Here is a 16,081-nt window from a genome sequence, read left to right on the forward strand (position 1 = left end):
CCTGTCAGGCCTCCTCTCACTGCAGAACAATGTTTGGTGCCGTCCTAATGGCAGGCTGTGTTCCCTTTCCTATCTTTCTATCCTTCTAAATGAATCCAGGGCTAAGTGTGACCTATGATGAGTCTAAACGCATAGTTGTACTAATAAGATGGCAGACTGCACATTGCACCTGGCTGTCATTTGTAAGTACATATGCATGTCACTCGGTATTCTAACATTGTGCAACCCAAATCCGATATGAAAAGGTGAACGGAATTCGAGGGTTTACATGAGACTATAGTTATCATCAATGACTGGATTTCCAAAATTTTTATGTTTATTAGAGCGCTCTGTCTCATGTAAAGGAATAAATTTGAATTAAACAATTACTTTTTGATGAAATTGTTCTTTAACCTCTTCTATGTATTTGTGTTCCATGTAAGATTTTGATTGAAATAAATTTGTCTTTAATTTTGCCAAGTAGAAACATCCACTGCTCTGTAGCTGTCACATAGAAGATGCTCCGGAACCTACCTGCATGCTGACAGTGTCAGGGAGCTCAGCACCCAGAGGGAGGATACTCCACTCCTCACAGCATCGTTGCCTGGGTGTCAGCTCTGGGATGTACTTGAAATTGTGCCTTGCCTCTGCTGCTACTGGAAGATTTAGTGGTTGCATTCTAAAATATTCCTTTTAATGTGAGGGGTCAGAAGCAGGAAGGGGAGCTTAATATTATGCAAGAAGTTTCAATTGGACTATCTATCTGCCAAATGTAGCATGGGAGGGGTGTGTGTGTGCATGTGCGGGTGTGTGTGTGGGCTCATGTATCCATTTCCAGCCCCACTCCACAAGTTATCTCATCATTCATGAGTACTTTCTGTCATTCTTCCCATTGGCACTCTCCAGCTGAGACCTCTGACACAGACCACATCATGGATAGGAACAGAGAGACCCACTGAGATCCTGGGTTAACAAATGTGGGAAGAGAAGCCACTCTTGGTAAGGAGGGAGGTTGAAATCAACTGATTGCAGACATGAGTGGGAAACAGTGCATGTAATTGATAAGGATGCTGTTATGAAAGACCTAGAATTGGGCATAGACATCCACAGCCGCAGAGTTTAAGGGGCCAGCATCAAAAAGACCACATCTTAGAGCAGACAGGAGTGGGGCAAAGATACTAAGGGACACAGAGAAGGATGAGCCTTTCAAGGGCCTCCAGGAATGAGAGAATTCTGGTGCTCATGAGTTCAAGACATTCGTCGTTCTCCATGAAAAGGTGATCCCATGGATCCTGAAAGAGGAGTGACTGGAGTTTGCCTCATAACCCGCAGACACACTTTATAGGAGAGGGGTGCTACTGTTTGTGGTGGCCACTGCATAGAGATTGTCCAAAGGAGGCTCATGCCTCCTTCAGGAGCCTGTAGTTTTTCATGAGTCCCGAGCAAAAATCCCTGTGCATACTTGTTTTAATTTCCTAGGATGACTGTAGTAAATTAACACAAGCTAGGTGGATTAAAACAACAGAAATTCATTTGCTGCAATTTCTGGAGTCCAGAAGTCTGAAATCAAAGTGTTGGCAGGGCTACACTCCCTTTAGACACTCTAGGGGAGGATCTCTTTCTTGCCTCTTTCAGCCTCAGCTTTCTTCTTCCTTCCTTCAGTGTTTGCAGATGTTTCTTTGCTTGTGGCTGCATTGCTCCAATCTCGGCTTCCTCATTCCTTCCTCTTCTTCTTCTGGACATCTGTCTCCAAACTCCCCCTGCCCATCTTGATACATGTGATTTTATTTAGGGCTTGCAATGGACTGAATGTTTGTTTCCTCTCAAAATTCCTATCTTGAAATCCTAACTGTCAATATGATGGTATTAGAAGTTGTGGCCTTTGGAGGTGATTAGGTCATGAGGGTGGAGCTCTGCTAAATGAGGTTTGTGCCATTATGGAGTCTGTGACTCTAGAGAGCTCTACCAGTCTCTTTCTACCATGTAAGAACACAAGGAGCAGTCAGCTGTCTAGAACCTGGAAGAGGTCCACAACCTCACCAGAACCTGGCCATGGTAGCATGCTGATCTTGGACTTCCATCTTCCAGGACTGTGAGAAATAAATTTGTAATTTATAAGTCAACCAGTCTACAATACTTTGTTACAGCAATCTGAAATGGCTAAAAAAGGGCCCAACCAAATAATCCAGGGTAATTCCTCCTCTCAAGATCCTTAATTTAATCATATCACATATAAGATAGTATGCACTATTTTGCCCTGTAAAGTAATATTCACGGGTCCCAGAGATTAGAATATGAATATATCATTGGAGGTTACCTTTCAGCTAACAACAGTACTTTTCATATAATATTGATCAAACTGGAAGGCCCAAACTAACCATTACTATTCAGATATTGGTGCCCAGAAGGGTGCTCTGAGGGAGCAATCCCCTTTCGGGAACAAGCATTAATCTTCCTGACTTTCCTGGTGATGCATGTGGAACTCACATAGTGAGATAGGACTGCACAAAGTTTATGTTATTCCATTTCCCATCCCGTTCATCTCCACGCATTTTCCTCTGTCTTGTCCATCAGGCTCCTCTGGGTAGCAAATGTACAGTTACAGGGGTCTCATTCAGGTAGAGCAATTTCCTGGGTCTGGGTCCTCCCTTAGGCCCAGGTAGGTGTGTTACTTTCCTCATGAGACATACTAGGCCTGTGTTCTTCAGGTCCATGAGGGTGGTGATGGACTCACGGACACAGAGTTCACAGTGGGCAGCCAAATGACTGCCTGTTGCTGGCAAAGGTCCCATTTCCCTCCATGATCATGGATTCCTGCAAGATCAGAGCTGGAGAAGAGAGGGATCACAGTCAGGTCTTTGATTAGAGTCTGACTTCTATGCATCTATGAGTGTTTGTATGTTTGCTGTATACGTGTTTATTTTGTGTTTCCCTTGGGTGTTTCTTGTATGTGTGCTTGTGTGTGTGTAAGGAGGGGTATGGTACTGCCTCATCACCATTTTTTATGTATCATTCTGTCCTGCAGTGTGAAAGTGGTTGCCTGTCCTCAGCAGTTTCTTCTTTTGGCATCTCTAAGTGATGCCTTATCAGGTGGGGTGTTAAGGGGAGACAAGTCTGAAAGGAGGAGCTAGGTTACATAACACTGGCCAGAAACTGGGAGAGAAGAACAAGAGGAATTGCTTGAACCTATTTATGACCTAGAGGATGGATTAACACATGGAGAATATGCTTGATGACATGAGTTTTGAGTGAGACAGTTGTGAATTTTCAACTTTCTAAAGCTACCTCACATGAACTGTGAGCTCGCTGCGAGTATCCCAACCTCTTAGAATCTCTTTTCCTCTTTTGTAAAATGATGTTTTATGAGGTCATAGTGCAAAGTTTCTAAGTACAAAATATGGCACATAAAAGTTACTCAGAAACCCTTTCTACAGGTTTTTCTTCACCTCTTGTTCCACTCTGATTCTCCTGTAAAGATTTAAATCACATGGCACCCAACCTGTACACACACCTAGCTCACTCCTGGTCCTCTCCCAGCCAGCTCCCCGCTACTCACTTTGGTTGCAGTGACAAAGTCCTGCTGTGGGTTACATGGGCTCACTGGGCCCCAAAGTTCCCCCTCACCCTTAGCTAAAAGCCTGGTGTCTGCCTGAGGGTGGCCTGCAGCTCCTTGCCCAGATTGGCCTTCAGTACTGTGGAGACACCTTCCTGTGAGGTCAACGTTGAAGCCATCATTATTCTCATGAGTGTGGCAGGCCCCAGCCCTTGAATCACATACACCACAGTAGCCCACTCCCTCCTGATGAATCTCCCAATGGGGATGTGAGCCCAGACCCTGGAGTGACTTTTTATGGAGGTCCTGGAAAGCACATGAGAATATCTCCATTCATTCATTCTCTCTCTCTCTCTTTCTCTCTCTCTCTCTCTGTTTTTCTGTCTTCCCGATCATAAGACTGAAGCTCAGAGGATGTTTTCCAGGGAACAATTCAGTCTACTGTAGTATACACAACAGGAGTCTCCATTGCCAAGTGTATTTGTTTTCTAGGGCTTTCATAATAAACTACCACAAACTGGGTGGCTTAGAACAACATAAATTTATTCTCACACAGTGCTGGAGGCTAGAAGTCTGAGATCAAAGTGTCACTAGGGTTGGTTCCTACTGGAGGCTCTGAGGAATATTCTTCTACGCCTCACTCCCAGCTTCTGATATAGGCCATCACAGGTAAACAGCCCTGAGGAACTAGCAGCAGTTTCCTGGCTGAATGGTTCATCATATTCTGTGTTTTCTCATAGAATGGAAGATTTTAGTAGAAAACAAGGCTGTAGGCAGATGTTTCAGAAGAAGCTGTTAGAAGTTTCTGATACCAGTATTGTCCACAGTCTTTGGCAGTCTTTGTCTTAAAGATGCATCACTCCAATCTCTGCCTCCTTCATCACACAGCATTCTCCTTGTGTGACTGTGTGTCCAAATTTCCCTCTTCTTATAAGGACACCAGTCAGTGGATTAGGGCCTGCTCTAATCCAGTGTGGCCTCATCTTGTCTTTATTATAACTGTAAAGACCCTAATTTCACATAAGGGTGCATTCATAAGTCCTGGTGGTTAGGACTTGCATAGATTTTTTTTTTTTTTTTTTTTTTTTTTTTTTTTTGTGACACCATTTAGCCCACAACATTAAGGAATGGGAATTCCTGACCAAGGACACTGAAGGTGGTCTGTCCTGTGTTTCATTTCTTCTCCTTTGGTCCCTGGCCAGCCCTTCCCAGTTTTGTCTTTTTATTACTGTCTCATAGCAGTTGTTTCTGTATCCTATGTATCATTTGACAGATACAGGCCAATATTTGCAAATATTTTTCTCCCAGTCATGGTTTGCCTGTTTTCCTAAAGTTTAACAAACTGAGTTAATCTTTAATTTTGATGAAATTCAATTGATCATTTTTTACTTGAATAATAATTGAGTTCTCTAAGACAATTTTGCCTAATGGTAAGTTACAAAAGATATCTGTACATTTTGAACCTAGATTTTTTTAGCTCTTATGAAATAAAACTTTAAAAGAAGACAGGGAGCAAGCGAGAGACAATCAGAATGTAAATAGAAAACAATGTAACAGAAAGGAATGTAGCTCTTACGATCCTTTGTACTTGTATGTTATCAGTTGTCATGTCTCCTCTCTCATTTCTGATTTTGAGTCTTCTCTGTATTTTTCTTAGTTATTTTAGCTAAAGTTTGGAAATTGTATCATTTCACAAAAATTAACTTTTGAGTTTCATTGATCTATTTGCTTTTCTACTCTCTATGTCATTTATTTCTGTTCTGATCTTTGTTATTTCCTTCTAAAAGGATGAAATATTAGTGAGAATACAGAAAATACGAACAAGATTAATATCCTGACCTAATGATACACTAATCAACTGTAAAAATCACATTATTTCTAGTGCACATAATACAGTTACCATTCTAAATCATAACCTAGATCATAAAATAAAATCTTAACAAATTTCAAAAGATTGAACTCATATAAAGGTATATTTCTGGATACAGTGGAATTAAACTATAAATCACTTACAGGAGTATAGCTTTTTAAAATACCCAAATATTTAGGAATTAAACCACACACTTATAAATAAACCATGAGTCAAAGAAGTCACAATGAAAATTATAAAATATTTTGAATTGGATATGAAAAACATATTTTGAATTGGTGACAAAAGATACATATCCAAACCTGTGGTATGCAGCTAAAATAGTTCTTAAATAAAAATTATAACTTTAAATGATTATATTAGCAAAGAAGAAAGGAAGAAAATCAGTTCTCTAAATGTCAATTAAAAGAAGCTAGAAAAAGAATGGCCAATCAAACCCACAGAAGATCGATACAAGAAAATGATAAAGATAGGAACAGATATAAATAAATGAAATCATAGAGGTTAGTAGAGAAAACACCAAAAAGAAGTTTTTGGAAAAAAATTAATAAAATTGACAAATCCTTTGCAAGATTGATTAAGAAAAAAAGAGACAGGCAAAGCACAGTGGCTCATGCCTGTAATTCCAGCACTTTGGGAGGCTGAGGCAGGCAGATCACCTCAGGTCAGGAGTTCGAGACCAGCCTAGCCAGCATGGCAAAACCTCGTCTCCACTAAAAATACAAAAATTAGCCGGGAATGATGGTGGGCATCTGTAATCCCAGCTACCTGGGAGGCTGAGGCAGAAGAATCTCTTGAACCTGGGAGGCAGAGGTTGCAGTGAGCCAAGATCGTGCCACTGCACTCCAACCACTCCAGCCACTCCAGCCTGGGTGACAGAGTGAGACACTGTCTCAAAAAAAAAAAAAAAAAAGAGATAAAATACAAATAATCATAACAGATACATAGACATTGCTATAGATCCTACTTACATTGAAAAGAAATATGAAGATATTGTAACAATTTTATGCCAATACATATATATGCAGAGGAAATTGACACATTCCTTGAAAAATATAACTCACTGAAACTGAACAAAAGACAGAAAACATGAATAGGTGTAGATCATGAGCAAATTAAATCTGAAATTAAAATCATTTCCCAACAGAAAACACCATTCCAAGATGGCTTCACTGGTGAATTTATCTAACATTAAAGTATAATTTTACACAAATTATTTTAGATAATAGGGAGCATGAGAGCACATCACAGCTCATTTTAATGAGGCTTACATAACATTGACACCAAACCATAGCAAGTGCATTAAGGAAGGGATAAAAAGCCAGTATCTCTCATGAACGTAGGTGCAAATGTTCTAAACAAACTATTAATAAGTCTACTCCACTAATATATACACAAGATAAAATGTGACTAAATGGAGTTTATTCCATCAAAGTAAGGTTGATTTAATTTTTAAAAATCGATACGTGTTATTTATAATATCACATTATCTCATTAAAAAGCATATATCTAGTGGCATAACTGTGTGTATTAAGAACTAAAATGTAGTATCCTGATACTTTACTACACACTTTAAAGGTGTTAACTTATTTCATCGTCCCCACAATTTTCATGAAATAGGAATCATTATTTTCTCCCAGCTGCAAACACATGGCTGAAACACAAAGTAACTGGCTCTAGATCATGTAGCAATTAAGTGACAGAGCTGTGAATCCAGTTTAGATAGGCCTGACTGGAGCACTTCATTATATTGTCTTTCAGGAGTCTATATCTGCTCTGGTGGTCTCTGTGTTGGGGTTGCTAACCAGTGCAATAAGGTAAGAAAAAAAGTAAAGCAATTGGGAAGAAACAAGTATTGCCATATTTTCGGCTTACATGACTATGCATATACAAAATCCAGAAGAATCTACAAATTACGAGATTTAAGAAATAAACTTATTGAGGTTACTAAACATTGTAAGACTACACACAAAACTTAAAACTGTATTTCTGTGTACAATAGAAAAGAAAAAATATTAAAAATATATTATTAAAATCACTAAAACCACCAAAACAAGATATATAAGGTTTTTAAACTGAAAATGTCAAAACATAGCAATGAAGTTAAAGAAATCCTTGTTAAACAAAGGGATACACAATGAACATTGATTAGAGATTCAGCAGTAAGTTGCCAGTTCTGCATAAGTTGATTGAGTCAATGTGGTCCCAATGGAAGCCTCATCAGGTTTTTGTGGAAACTGAGAAGCTGTTTCTAATATTTATATGGAAATCTTGACTTGAAGAACAAAGCTGGACTATAGTTACAACTATAAATGTACAGTAATTAAAATAGTGTACTGTTTGACACAAGCATCAACAAATAGACTAGAATAGACAGCCCAGAAACAGACACACACACATACAGTTACCTAACTTACAAAAATGCACCACCCTAATTCAATGGAGGAAAAATGGTCTTTCCTACAAATAGTGCTGTCTCAAGTGGATATCTATTCTACCAGGAATAGATAGAATGTTTATTAATAAAACTATTAGAAAAAAATGGAAAAATATCTTCATGATTTCAAAATCATGAAAAATCTCTTCATGGTTTCAAAATTATGAAAAATATCTTCATGATTTTGGGATGGGCAAAAATTTCTTAAACCTGACACAAAAAGCACTAATTTTGAAAGAAAATATGAATAAATAGACTTTCTCAAAATTAGGAAATTTTGTTCATCAAAATTCAACATTAGGAGCAAGTCAAAAACTAGCAAAATATTTGTAATACACATTAAAAAGGACATATTCAGCATGTAAAAATAACTTAAAAATCAATAAGAAAAATATTGGCTAACTAATTTAAACAAAATACAAAAGATGTGAACAGGTACTTCACAAAAGAAGATACCCAAGTGCCCAATAAGCATATAAAAAAGTGTTCAACCTTATTACATGTTGGGGAAATACAGATTAAAACCATGGGGAAATATCACTTTACATCCACAGGAATAATGAAAATTAAGAGAACTGAAAACATTGAATTTTTACAAGCACATAGAGCATCTAGGACTGCCACACATTGCTGGCAGGAGCATAAATTCATACAATCACTTAGGAAAACTGGTAATATCTACTAAAGCTAAATACATGCTTTCCTCATCCTCTACCAGTTCCACTCCTGGATAGGTAGTGAAATTAGTGCACCATGTCCACGAAAAGACAAGTCCAGGAATGTTCGTGGGTTCTCTTCCTCATGGCCAAAAACTGGAAGCCACTTAAGTGCCTATTAACAGTAGAATGGATGAACTGAGGTATGTTAACATAAGGGAACCCTACATGGCAATGAAAAGGATGAAACTTTTGTACATGTGACATGAATGAATCTCACAGACTTAATTCTGAGTAAACAAGACATACAACATTACACACAGTGTGATTCCAACTATACAATGTTTATAAACAGACAAAATTACTGTGCAGTCATGGAGGTCAGAATAGTATTTTTCTAGGAGTTAGTACTAGGAGGAGTTATAAAGGGGTTTCTAGGGAGTCAAAAATGTCCCATATCTTAATCTAGAAAGTGAGTATATAGGTGCGCATGTGTGTGAGAATTTGTGAAGCTGTTTGCTTGAGATTTGTTATTTATGTTCTTTACATGGTTTAATATCTCATTAGAAAGAAAACAGAGCTCATAGAGAAAGTTACAAAATAGATTTTCTTAATACCTGAAACTTGGTAAAAAGCTATGGTATTAAACTGTGGTGATGTCATTAGGGGAACCCTCTACCCAAAGAGAAAGGAAGGCTCAACAGAGCACAGGTGTTTGTTGTAAATGGAAAAATGAATCCATCTTATTTTCATATTGCAGCAAGTTAACACTATTGAAACTATTACAGATTTATTAAACTAGATAGTTAATGTAGGATGCAAAAGATAGGGCCTCATAGTATATAAAAATATATTATTATATAATTAGCATGACTACTACCGCTGCTACTACTACTACTACTACTACTACTACTATTATTGCTTTGTTGGTGCTGTTAGTGATCCTTTTTAGTGATTGCCCACAAAAGGAACAATACTGGATATGAGGAAATTGATATAATTTATCTTTTCAAGCAGACTGTGGGCCTGTGGGTTGCAGTAAAAAGACAAGGAGGGCCTGAGTGATGTGACCCTTCAGATAGGGAACTCGCAGACAGCCAGATGGGAGGAGGAGCAGGGGACATCATTCCACCGGCCATCTTTCAGCAGCAATACACAATCTTCATCAGAACCAGCATTGTTGGGTTCACCCTCATTCCAGTTTGTGTAGGTCAGTCTATTTCCTGTCAGATCCACAAACTGCCCTTCTGTCTTCTCATCAGTGATGCCCATGAAGGCTTCCTCCTTGATGAGATTCTGAATGGCTCTGTTCTCTGCAGCATTCCTAGGGGTGGCCACAGAGGCCTGGAACTTGACACACAGGGCCTTCACTTTTTCAAAGGTCATCATTTCACCATTGGTCAGGAAGAACTTGTTTCCAACTTGTTTGCCCAGAGAGAAGGTCAGCCCTAAAATGTGAAAAAGTGGATGAAACTGACTCATCCTTAAGCCCAACTCAAGGTATTTCTCAAGAAAAAGTCTTCTAGAGTAGAGTTGCCGGATAAAATATAGTATGTCCAGTTAAATTTGAATTTCAGACAAACAATGAATATTTTAGTATATCTCCCACAGAATTTTTCAGACATACTTATACTAAAAATGTTTTTAAGCTGAAATCCAATTTAACTGGTGCTTTGTCTTTTTATTTGTTAAATATGGCAACCCAAATGTGAACAGACAGACTGGTACAAAGGCCTCTCTGTGCTTTCGGATCAGAATTCTAAAAGACGTATAATTTGGACTTCTGAATTCTAAATTATTAACTTGAGACCAAACAAAAATGTCCGAAAATATTTGCCCCAGACAGGTTAGACCCCACAGCCAGGTCTCAATACCAGTGCAACAAAGGAATATAAGTCCCATTTTCAGTGAGCAATATCAGAGGGTAAAGGATTAGGGTATCTCAAGTCAGACTGACTTCCATCTATAAACCACTCCTGCCATTTATTAGCTCAGTGCATTTGAGCAGTAATTTAACTTCCCTTTGCCTCCATTTCTACCAAATTGTTGTGAGAATTTCATGAGGTCAGAATATGAGAAATGCCTAGCAGGGTACTGAAAATTGTATGCATTCAATAAATATTTGTTGCATTCTATTTTTCCCAAACTTCAAGCTGCCTGGAGAGTAAGAGAAAAACTTACACTTTTTGATACGTGCCATTTCTGTTTGCAGAGCTTTTCTTTCTGAGACAGCCAGGCTACTATCACAATCTAGAGAATTACAACAAAGAAGCACTGTTAAGAAGGAGCCTCAGAACCATGCATATACAAGAGAGTGGAGCATCTTTTTCAAACTGAAAAAAAAAAAGCTTATTTTACATTGATGTTTACACTTTGGAGGAAAATAAAAAATACTGAAAAGCCAGAAGAATGAAAAATCTCTATTTCCATCCAACCCCAAATGTCACTCTTTGTCTGTTTACTGTATCCCAAAGTACACATACATATCACATGCACACATATACTCCCTGATTACCTAGCAATCCATATGCCAGGTTCTTCACAGATTTTTTTTTCAAATAAATTGTTCTATCAAAACTAAAAAGAAATCTCTTGAGGCATTACTCTATTAGGACCTGGTGAAGAGTGATGAAAAAGATTGCAGGGTTTTTGTCTTTGGAGAGGTTTTGCTTTTGATGTCTTTTGTTTTGTTTTTGTTTTTTCCATGTTTGTTCAGTTAGTCAGGAAACCAAGATTTTTGTGAGTTGCCCATTATCCAAGTGGGTAGGGCATGAGCAAATCACTTGTGGTAGATGGCAAAAATGGCCTCAATAGGGTACAGCTCCTCGCATTAAGACATGAGTCTATTTCCCCACTCCTTGAATCTGGGCTGGCCTTGTGACTTGTTTTGACCAATACAGTCTGACAGAAATGATAATGTGCTCTGAGTCTTCAAGAAGCCTAAAGCCTATCTTATTTCTACTCTTGGGAATCCTGTAGTCACTGCTATGTGAACAAGCCCTGGCTAGCCTGTTGGATGATGAGAGTTGTGGTTCAATTACCTTCATCACTCCAGCTTACATTCAAACAACAGCCAGACACATGAGTGAGACTATTGGCCATCAGTTGACCACAGACATATGAGTAAGCCCAACTTAAACCAGCAGAGAAATCACATGGCTGACCCACAGACTTGTGACTTAAATTGACGGCTATGTTTTTAAGCTATTAAGCTTTGGCTTGGTTTCTTATGAAGTAAAATATGACCATGGTTACATGCTTTTGTAAAAATAGGCATAATAAGCCCACACTTAGATGGCCTATTTTCTCCCTCTAGGACCAGGGCCTCACACTGGACTGTGTCAGCTGACGGAGAATCCAGGCTCAGCTCCTACAGGGAGTGCCTGATGAGGGAGTTGTCTTGAAAAGTTTGTAAGTCTGTACTCAGGCATTTATAGGAATTCCCTAAGGCTCTAAGAATGAAGAGAGGGCTGAGGGCACTGGGTCAGAAAGCAAATTTGGGTATCTTCCTTTGAAGGAACAGGAGAAGGGGCACCTCTTACTGGGTACTCAAGGTCTCAGACCCCTGGGTGCACTCAGCTCAGACCTTGCTGGGGTCCTTACCTGGACTGTTTCCAGGGTCTCCTTTTTGGCCCTTTGGTCCTGGTGACCCAGAAGGCCCTGGATTTCCTGGAGGCCCCAACTTTCCAGGAGGGCCCTGTAAGCCTCTGAGCCCTTGGCCTGTTGGAAGACAAAGGAAATGTGACTTAATATCTATGTTCTTGCTCTCTCTCTTCAAGCGTTTGATGCCCAATCCCTTCTCAGGAGAAAGGAGACCTTGACCCAGGACTGACCTTTCTGAGCACTGCTCTCAATAACTGTATGGTATGCACCTGAGAGCAATAACTTAAGAAATAAAGTTGCCACGTGGAGGTTGCTGCAGGGAGGATGCAAAGTGAAAATCAACTGCTTGTTTTTTTTTACAAGTAGTTGTGGTTCTCCTCTCCAGCCCACTACTGCTGGATCTCCCTGTAAATAGGTTCCCCCAGTAAAACCTATGTTTGTTTTCTGGCTCCAGGTCTCTTCTTTGGCCTCTTGAACCTGGCGCCATCCCTATTGAAGGGAATAGGGGTCTGACATGACAATGACCCAGAGAAGAAAAATTCATCCTGTGTCTCATGGGATGGCCTGACCTGTGGGCCACTTTCCTGGGCAGGCAAGACAACTGTTAGTCACAAACTGCTGTGTGGAATTCTGAGATGCCAGAGAATGAAAACTGAATCTCTGTTTTGAGTTATAGTATAGTTGAGAAAAATATACTCAAATAGGACATCAGTCTCTTCATATCCCCAGGCAGTTTTCTCTGGAAGGTAAAGAATTGCAGAGACAGAACAGCCCACATATACCTGGTTCCCCCTTTTCTCCCTTGGTGCCATCACGCCCATCTTTGCCTGGGAAGCCGTTGATGCCTGGAGAGCTACAGGCAATCACCGCAGGGCAGGTCTTTTGGGCATCCTCACAGGTCACAGTTTCTGAGTAAGATGCTGCCACCATACTCATGAGAAGGAGAGAGAGTGATGGAATCAGGGACATGGTCCTCATCTTGGTGTGAGAAAAGTCAGGGAAGGTTAATCTCAGTTAATCAACACATATTTACTGAACATGCCCTCTGTCCTACAATCTGGGTGCAGGCTATATAGAAATAGATGACCCATCCCTGGCCTCTAGCTGGGGATTTGGAAAAGTAAACATTCCTTGTGACACTGCGTGACTAGTACTTTAACAAAGGTAGGCACTATGATGAGCAGTGGGGATCCTAAGGAGGGGTTCATCTGTGCCGAGACACCTGGTGTTGCTGCTGGAAGACTATAAACATGCTTTCTATGGTAGTGAGAACAAATGGGACTGTGCATTGCCAGCTCGCTCATGCCTGTTAGCTTAGGGAATGAGAATGAGTGGAAATCCAGGTGTCTGTAGGAGCTTCCTCTTTCTCTCCACGTCCCCTTTGGGTCCATCTGCCACCTGAATCCCATCTTTGTATCTGGGCAGCTGATTCCCCTCCAGGGCCTGTTAACTATCATTTGCTCAGTGGCAGGCCCTGAGCTGAAAGCTGGTGATCCAAAGAGGAAGGTCTCAACCTCAGATCAACCTCAACCTTAGTTACCAACCCAGCCCAGAATTAACTTGAGCTTGCTTCCCCTTGGTGTTTTAGACAGGCTTGCCTGGGTAAGCATTTTCTCTGGAAATTTCTTACTATGTTGGCCCTGGCAGAGTGCTAAATACCTCTCTACTTTCTGGCAGGAATTCCCCATGTTCTGTGAGTCAAAACCACTGGCAATTAGACAACTTGCCTTGAATCCTCCTCCCGTTTCTCAATCTTAACCTTTCATTTGTTCTTCAGAGCTTTCTTCCAGCTATTACCCCCTAAGAAACCTCAGCAGCCCAGCCCCATAGGTCTAAGCCTCCAAGGCTCCCTTTGAAAACAAAGACAATCTCCACTGCAGATGAACAGATAATAGAGGAAAGTCACAGATGCTCCAGCACAAGCAGAAAAAGAGACATCCTCAACCTGATTTCTGCCTTCCATCCCACTCCCCCCACCCCTAGAAAGCCTCCTCCATGCCTCCAGGGCCTTGTCAGCTCCCCAAACCCTTGATCCGGGAACCCAGATTTATTCACCAGAAATGACTTACTGGTGTTTCTGCAGAGCAGGGACTCAAGGACAAGGATGCTGGCCCTCTAGCCTGGGGCTCTGGCAGATGCCTCAGAGTGAGGGAGGAGGCTGGGCTCAGCAATTTAAGGATATCCTGGGCCTGGCCTTCAACTCCAGATTAATAAACAACTCTTCTCAGAACTATGAGAAATTTAGGAGCCTCCAACACAGTGCTCGGCAGCTGTCTGCTTTAATACAGCACAATTCCTCTTTCAATTGCCATCCATTCTGGCAAATCTCATTGCTGAACTACCATAACTAGGTTCACCTAGTTAGTCATGTTGAGATCCTTGTTTCCAACAGAAAAACAAAGATACTCACAAATGCATACGCATGCTCATGCACACCAACTATACACACAGACACGTGCCTGCACGCACACACCCATCCATGAAACCACATAGACCTCTTGCTGCCATTAATGCATTAAGGCCATTGCTGCCTCAGACTCTTCACTTGATGTCTCCATGCCTGGACCCCTTACGGACATCGCCGGCTAGCTCTTTCTCTTCTATTCAAATATTCCAATTTCAGAGAAATAAGTACCTTGATCACTTACTCTAAAATAGTCCTACCAGCAGTCTCTATCCTCTTAGTCTGAATTATTTTCTCTCATGTTACTTACACTTTATGATATTATAGTCATTGACTTTACTTTTCCAGTTTTTCATTGTGGTAAAATAGACATAAAATTTATCATTTTGACCATTATTATTAAGCATACAACTCAGTAGCATTAAGTACATTCACATTGTTGTGTTACCATCACCATATCATGGGATGATTTTCATCATCCCAAACTGAAACTCTCAACTCATTAAACTAGAATTCTCATTTACCCCTACCCACAGCCACTAGTAACTTCTGTTTTACTTTCTGTCTCTCTGAATTCATCTATTCTAGGTACCTCCTATATGTGAAATCATACAATAGCCCCTTTGTATCTGGCTTATTTCACTTAGCACAACGTCTTCAAGTTTCATCCTCATAACAAGAATTTTAAACTGTGTTAAAGACTTTGGGTTTCCTTCCAAGGGTCACTAGAGGAACTGCAGTAGTGGAGAGGTGATCACATTTGAATTTTGCAAGGCTTGTTCTGGCTACGTTGTTGAAGGGAACAGGACTGGAGAAAAGCAGATCTGAAAGGAAATGCTTGCCATGATCTAAGTAGCAGAAGACAGTGGCCTGGGTCAGGGTAATGGCAGCTGGATTAAGAAGGCGGGCACATTTGAGAAACCAGAGGTATTGATTGCACTTGAGAATTAGCTAGAATAGTGAGTGATAATAAGAAGTTTTCACGGGCACGCACATTTATGACTTGACTATCTAGGGTCCCTCAACTGTGATACGAAGCAAAAGAACAGCACTTGGTGGTATAAGATCATGGGTATCGTGTGTGTTAATGGCTTGAACCATCTTCCTGTGGTTAATGGGCACAATCTAGAAGGGATGGAATAATACTTTTATGAAGAATAGTTCATTTGATTCTCAACTACATTTCCGATATAGCTTTCAGAAAAATGCCATGTAGCTTGGGGTGTTGGGAGCCCATCATGGGAAGTTCAGAGGCTGCGGGGCCATGTGATGGGGGTACTATGGAGGCCTCCAAACACCACATGAAATGTGAGTGAGATGCACTTCCAGGTCCCTTCCAATTGAAGTCTTCTTGGCTTGTGGAGGGACTGGCTTCCTTACTTCCTGCTGACCTGTCTCCTGTGCCTGGAAAAATGTCCAGGATGGTACAGAGCCACATGCCCAAAGCCATCAATGGATATCAGGAGATCCAGGGCCTAAAGAAGACAGGGCCTAAGAAGACTTGTTTCCCTTCTTATTCTTTAGCAGCCAGAGCTTCCCCCTGCTCCTGCTCCTGTGGCAGAAGGTGGGGTGAGGTAGT

General features: G+C 40.5%; 1 protein-coding gene across 1 annotated transcript; it reads right to left on the reverse strand.

The window, feature by feature from the left end:
* Window positions 1-6,807: 6,807 nt before the first annotated feature.
* On the reverse strand, window positions 6,808-14,215 carry MBL2 (mannose binding lectin 2). Its single transcript, XM_055273934.1, has 5 exons — window positions 14,168-14,215; window positions 12,881-13,076; window positions 12,099-12,215; window positions 10,677-10,745; window positions 6,808-9,943 (listed from the first exon to the last, which is right to left on the reverse strand). The coding sequence occupies exons 2-5, from the start codon at window positions 13,074-13,076 to the stop codon at window positions 9,570-9,572; spliced, it is 756 nt and encodes a 251-aa protein (XP_055129909.1). The 5' UTR covers window positions 14,168-14,215; the 3' UTR covers window positions 6,808-9,569.
* Window positions 14,216-16,081: the final 1,866 nt, after the last annotated feature.

This window comes from Symphalangus syndactylus, chromosome 4 (assembly GCF_028878055.3).
Source record: "Symphalangus syndactylus isolate Jambi chromosome 4, NHGRI_mSymSyn1-v2.1_pri, whole genome shotgun sequence".
Taxonomy (NCBI): domain Eukaryota; kingdom Metazoa; phylum Chordata; class Mammalia; order Primates; family Hylobatidae; genus Symphalangus; species Symphalangus syndactylus.